The following is a 6,677-nucleotide window of genomic DNA, read 5'->3' as shown; positions in this document are numbered from 1 at the left end:
ATGGTTCTTGTGAGGCGGGTGATGGTTCTTGTGAGGCGGGCGATGGTTCTTGTGAAGCCCCCTGTCCCGGGAGAAGCCTGGTCTGTAAGGGTCCGCTCACCTGTAGACAGAGCAGAACCACCTGAGTGATGGGCAGGATGTAATGCCCCGTTTGCCCTGTGATGACGCTACAGGAAGACTGAGCACTGATCACAGCTGATTGGGGGGGACTCTGTCTAAAGTGGAGAACCCCCATAACCTTGCGGTGGCCGCTCAGTGTAGAGGTGACATCTGTATACATGATATATAACTCATGCTGTATCTGTAGCACCCGCATACTCTACAGCGCTGCACACAGGCGGCCATGCTCTGACACCGATTAACCTTTCGATGGCTGCCATCATCTACGGTGTCCTGTGATGTCATCAGTGGTCCCCATTTCGGAGCCTCTGAGACATGAGGCCACTTCCGCTGCTTGTCCAGCTATATATAGCCTGGCATGCCTGTGTCACCACGTCATGACTGCAGGAAGCGCCACATGAGGAATGTCCAGCGGAATTTCTGGAATCAGCCCAAATCCCTGGAAATGCAAGAAGGAAAGAAAAACCCTGTTAACCCCCCGAGTGCTGGAGCCCTTCCCTGCTGCAGAGGCCGCCTTGTTGTGCAGCACTTCCTATCACCCCGCTGTGTGAGGACAGGGGCAGGCAGCAGGGCCCGGGCCCCTCCTCCTCCGGCCCCCAGCCATTGGTGGATTTACATAGTTCAGCCCATTTTTCCTGGAAAGTTCTTGGAAATATATTAGCTGAGTTCTGCTGTTACACTGGAACGACACACACACCCAATACAGCTATATATAGAGACGGCGCAGCGGCTGCCCGGGCTTAGATAGCAGCGTCCGCTCGCAGAGCATACAGTGTGTGCACCGTCACCGAGCTCCGCTCACACCGCAATCAGCACCCGAGGATTTGACTTTGGCACTCTCGCCTCCTTCCCTGGTACGGAGCCGTCTCTGCGCTGGGACACCCATGCCTTTCCGCTCCTCCTGGACGGATATGATTCTTTGTGTCCGAGGGTAAGGCGACTTCTTATCTGTTATTTCTATAGCACCGACCTATGCCGTGGCGCAGGGCACAGAACGTGACGCGTCTCCGGTTATTGTGTCGCTCCGCTGAAGGACACGGCACGTCATGTGTTTTCCTGTGATGCACTACAGCCCTCTCCACCTGCGTCCGTCTAAACCTCTCTCTCCTTTCCAGTCCACAGAGCCTGTTGGCAGAGCAGAGGGTTTGTCGACCTTCATCCTGTGTGGGGGTCCCGGGCTTTGCAGCCGACCAAGTCATGCACCCCCTGAACCCTCCAGCCTGTCCGGGGCACTCCCCAAATGTGCCTGAGGTGCCCCCAAGGATGACGGAGCCGCAGCGACCGCTACCGCCCCCCCAGAACACCGTCAGGGACCCAGAAGAAGATCTGCTCTGCATCGCCAAGACGTTCTGCTATCTGCGAGAATCTGGTAAGACCCCTGGAACAAAGTAAAACTTTAAAGGGGGGATTAAAGGGACGGTGTTTGGGGGATCGGTAACTCACATATTACTATCTAATCTTCATCACATGTATATGAGCTGGCAGAGCCGCCATCTGGCACTGGACGTGACACGACTCACATTGGCGCAGCTGGGGGTGGAGGGGTGATAAGTATTTCATATCACAGGACTTTAAGAGTTAAAGCCTTGTAGCGTCACGAAGGCTGCGATACTCCGAGCACTGGTGCTGGAACCATCGGACTCAAAAATATCAAAAAGTCCCAAAAAAAGTTCAATCGCTAATTCCTCGCTATTCGCCGTCTCGGCGATCGGCGCAGTCACATTTTACCGTTGCGAGCAGCCACGTTTACAATGCTGGAACACAATACAAATGTCAATGTTCAGGCGCCACTTTAATGGCGTCACGTAGAACACGATAGAAAAGGAGCTGCGTGTTTAACCCCTAAAGTCCCGGACTATAAAAGAATCCGCAGAATTTCTCTTTGTCGCGACCGGAAAAAGGTGGAAATTGGAAGTTTCACTGGTCGTTCCGTCTTCTGTAAATTTTGTGCGTTTTTGGGGTGTTCTGGGTTCTGAGCTGTCCCGTCCTCCTCGTCTTCTATGGAGTTGTCGTGAATCCTCTGGAGACCTCCCTCAGCTGTGCAGGGTCGCGCAGGGTTGTGACCCAGCTTTTCAGAGGCCCTGAATGGTGAATCTGCCCAGTCCCGGCACCAGACGTATCGCTGCATTATTAGATACATTAACTGTTTAGGATCCTGGGAAAGTTGAAGGACCCCTGCAGGTCCTGGATTAGCTGCCATCTGTCACCCAGCTTTCCCAGAAGCAGATATAGGATGATGATTGTGGGCCGGGGGTTTTGTGGGTTTCTGACCTTGACCTTGTTGTCGCTCTTTCTCCCCCTCTCAGGTTGGTACTGGGGGCCGATCACAGCCACAGAGGCCAAACAGAGACTCCAGAAAATGGCAGAAGGCGTCTTCCTGGTGCGGGACAGCACTCACCCCAGTTACCTCTTCACGTTATCCGTCCGGACAAACCGCGGCCCCACGAACGTTCGCATCGAGTACTCGGACAGTCTCTTCCGGTTGGACTCTAACTGGCTATCCAAGCCGCGTATCCTCTCCTTCCCGGACGTGGTCAGCCTGGTACAATACTACGTCTCGTCCTGCAGCGGCTCCGACAGCTCTAAGGACCCTGCCAGTCAGTCGCCCCCCGAACCCTCCTCTCTTAAGGAGCCTGCTGCTGTCCACCTCAAGCTCCTACAACCCCTGCATCGAAGTGGAGAGAGCCCGAGCCTACAGCACCTGTGCCGGCTCCAGATAAACCGCAGCGTGGCCCCGGGATCAGACCTGACAGAACTGCCGCTCCCCAGGAGGATGGTGGAGTACCTGCGGCGCTACCCCTTCAAGCTCTGACCCTTCCAGGACAGGACTCTTCACACTTCACACATACTTCCCGCCGAGGGTGCCATACGTCCAAGATTGTACATACTCACCGTATTTATTCTACATCCCCCACCCCACTGTTTTTTTGGGGGGAGGGGGAGTTTATACTGTGTTCCTCAGTGCCAGTGGATGGTTCCCCCGGAGTCTCTGCGGGGCTCCCCTACCCCTCACTGTGACGGACCTGCTGCCAGCTGTGGATTATACACTGTCCCAACACACAGAGACCCACGTCTGGACTGGATCCCCGGGGTCAGACCGCTGTGGACGCCTGTGACACGGCCGGCACAGCTGCACTTTAGTGGTTACGTCGTCGCCGGAGGAATCTTTCCGTCAGGCTGCTGGAGGTGACAATAAATAGGATTTCTTACTAATGTGGTCGTCCTGTTGTTTTTAACCCCTTTCCTGCCTAGTTGTAAAATGTAATCCTATTCACTGGTAATATCTGGCTCTGGGAAAAGCTGGGTGACAGCCAACATGGCTGCTCTTAAATGGATTGACACTCAACTTTTCTATAAGACTGAATGGCAAATGTGACTTTTTACATAAAGATGCCCATCCCGGCAATTCTACATAAATATCATTTACCATTCAGGTATAATGGAATTACATCCAGCTTTCCCAGAGACAGATATACAGGATGATTTAGGTCGAGGCCCCACATTGCAGAAACCTAGATTTTATTGTTGCAGATTTTGCTGCGGGTTTTTTGAGCCAAATCCAAGAATGTCTACAAAAGGAAATATCTAGGAAACTTCCGAGACTCTTATACTTTCCTTGGACTTCTCTTATACGTTCCTTAGACGTTTCTTAGACTTCTATTAGACTTTCCTTACATGTTTCTCAGACCTTCCTTAGACTTCTCTTATACGTTTCTTAGACTTCTCTTATACTTTCCTTATACGTTTCTTATACATTCCTTGGACTTCTCTTATACGTTCCTTAGACTTTCCTTAGACCTCTCTTATACTTTTCTTATACTTTCCTTAGACTTCTATTAGACCTTCCTTAGACTTCTCTTATACGTTCCTTAGACGTTTCTTAGACTTTCCTTAGACTTCTCTTATACGTTTCTCAGACTTTCCTTAGACTTCTATTAGACCTTCCTTAGACTTCTCTTATACGTTCCTTAGACGTTTCTTAGACTTTCCTTAGACTTCTCTTATACGTTTCTCAGACTTTCCTTAGACTTCTATTAGACTTTCTTTAGACGTCTCTCTTCTGCTCAATTCACTCCTGACTTTGGCTCAAAAAAATTGCAGCAAATTCTGTAACAAAAAATTCTTTGTTTGTGCAACGTGTGGCCTGCGCCTTGTAGATATTGGGGATTTAAAGGGAAAGCGCCCTTTTCTATGACGACCAGATGTTCTTGTGACTTCTTTATGTGCCCCTTCTATTGTCCTCCGACTACAGCTCCCATCATGTGGCCTCTGTGGTCGGGGGACGTTGGAGCTGCTGCCATATTATACGATTGTTACAGCCTCTGTATACAGGGCGACGCACCGGCGTAACAACTGCCTGACGCCATTACATATAGATTTCTCTATACCTGTTACCGCCGTTACCCGCCATCACCTCCGATATTGATTATTACATATTAATAGCTGATCCTTTCATCTCCATAGACAACCCCCCAGGGGCCCCTATACCTATAATGGGGTCCCTCAAACGTCCGTCCTTTGAAACTGAAACCGGATGAAAAAGTTCCAGCACTTTTTTGTCTGGCGATTTTGGGCGCACAAACTGCGCAGATGTGAACGCAGCCTTAGTCGCCTGGGCGGTCGCTGGGATTTATAATATCCACAAATATTAGAGATGACCCAAGAACGTGCGAAACGCGTCTGACAGAATGTAGGACACGAAACGCACGCACTGGCAAGATGTGATGGGTGTGAAGGGTTAACTGATTGACAGGAAAGATGAGGTCGTTGCAACAACTAACAGCCCTTTAACTTCCTTTATCTAGTTAACCCTTACAGCTCTGACCGCCAGGCTCCGCCCCCACCACCATCTTGGTACATCAGACACTCTTCGTGGGGTTCAGCAGGTCTACCCGCCATGAATACAGCAAGGCATCATGGGAAGCAGCCATGCCACCTTAGGCCTTTCTCTCGCCTGGGAATTCTGTGCAGTAATGTTACTCAGCTTTCCCAGACTCCTGAAAGGCAAATCCACCTTGTCATGTAATGATATACTTTGGGATTACTGTAAAAATCGAGAAATTTTCCATTCAGGGCTTTAGGAAAGCTGAGTGCTCCAGCTGCAGCCATATAGAGGGTCACCCATCTTTCCCAGAAGCAGATACCGATTCTCTGCAGTCATTGCTTAGCTGTAGCACCCTGTTGGTTTCTGGATGGTATGGTTAGAGGATTGGGGTGACGTGGCGGTATCACCAGTGCACGTTCTTGCGGTTCGTCTCCCGGGCGCGATTTCGTTCTCGCCGTCTCTCCCTCAGGTAAACCTGTATTCTTCCACCCTCTCTGCTGCCAATTTCTCCTGCGGTAAATCTGTGTTCTCCTCATTCAGCCCCCGGGCAGGGTTACACTTTACAGACACACAAATATTTCTGAGCCTTGTCCCCCTCCCCCGTCCTCGCTGTGCTCAGGGTTTACCAGGAAACGCGCTGCCGTGTCTTTCTGAGAAACTGAGTAACAAGGAGGGAGAGTGACGGCGGCGGGCGGCAGCTGACACTGCGACGTACACAGCACCGCTCATGTCTGACACCTACATACACCCCGGGAGAGTGGCCCCCAACACGTCAGGGGCCACAGATGGTACTAACTCACTGCAAATACTGGTACTGCTGTCACTCATCTCCTGTGCGCACCTGCACTTAAAGGGACACTAACCCGAAAAACTGAGCTTATAATAGTACAGAAAGAGCAGAAGCAGCAGATATCAGTGACATAGAGAAGAGGCGGAGCTCTGGAGGTATAGGATATATATATATATCTACTGGTGAGGAAACTACACATCCCTCTGATAAACACTAATGTCAACCTTTCGCTACCTGACATGGCTGATAACAGATAGTAATAGATTGTATTCCCCTGTCCTACAGTCGGCCTCTCCTCTCCTGACATGGCTGATAACAGATAGTAATAGATTGTATTCCCCTGTCCTACAGTCGGCCTCTCCCCTCCTGACATGGCTGATAACAGATAGTAATAGATTGTATTCTCCTGTCCTACAGTCGGCCTCTCCTCTCCTGACATGGCTGATAACAGATAGTAATAGATTGTATTCTCCTGTCCTACAGTCGGCCTCTCCTGACATGGCTGATAACAGATAGTAATAGATTGTATTCTCCTGTCCTACAGTCGGCCTCTCCTCTCCTGACATGGCTGATAACAGATAGTAATAGATTGTATTCCCCTGTACTACAGTCGGCCTCTCCTGACATGGCTGATAACAGATAGTAATAGATTGTATTCCCCTGTCCTACAGTCGGCCCCTCCTCTCCTGACATGGCTGATAACAGATAGTAATAGATTGTATTCCCCTGTCCTACAGTCGGCCTCTCCTCTCCTGGCTGATAACAGATAGTAATAGATTGTATTCCCCTGACCTACAGTCGGCCTCTCCTCTCCTGGCTGATAACAGATAGTAATAGATTGTATTCCCCTGTCCTACAGTCGGCCTCTCCTCTCCTGACATGGCTGATAACAGATAGTAATAGATTGTATTCTCCTGTCCTACAGTCGGCCTCTTCCCTCCT

General features: G+C 50.4%; 1 protein-coding gene across 1 annotated transcript; it reads left to right on the top strand.

The window, feature by feature from the left end:
* Positions 1-807: 807 nt before the first annotated feature.
* CISH (cytokine inducible SH2 containing protein) lies at positions 808-3,333 on the top strand. Its single transcript, XM_075286478.1, has 3 exons — positions 808-1,051; positions 1,236-1,489; positions 2,427-3,333. The coding sequence occupies exons 1-3, from the start codon at positions 1,005-1,007 to the stop codon at positions 2,930-2,932; spliced, it is 807 nt and encodes a 268-aa protein (XP_075142579.1). The 5' UTR covers positions 808-1,004; the 3' UTR covers positions 2,933-3,333.
* Positions 3,334-6,677: the final 3,344 nt, after the last annotated feature.

Source organism: Leptodactylus fuscus, chromosome 9 (assembly GCF_031893055.1).
Source record: "Leptodactylus fuscus isolate aLepFus1 chromosome 9, aLepFus1.hap2, whole genome shotgun sequence".
Classification (NCBI taxonomy): Eukaryota; Metazoa; Chordata; class Amphibia; order Anura; family Leptodactylidae; genus Leptodactylus; species Leptodactylus fuscus.
Note: the sequence above shows the minus strand (reverse complement) of the source record. Positions and strands in the feature narration are given on the sequence as shown.

Bases quoted from the DNA above. Each gene is read 5' to 3' on its own strand.
- CISH (XM_075286478.1), top strand. From the start codon at position 1,005: ATGCCTTTCCGCTCCTCCTGGACGGATATGATTCTTTGTGTCCGAGG. The intron at 1,052-1,235 runs GTAAGGCGACTT...TCTCCTTTCCAG, and splicing joins ATGATTCTTTGTGTCCGAGG to TCCACAGAGCCTGTTGGCAG. The intron at 1,490-2,426 runs GTAAGACCCCTG...TCCCCCTCTCAG, and splicing joins CTGCTATCTGCGAGAATCTG to GTTGGTACTGGGGGCCGATC.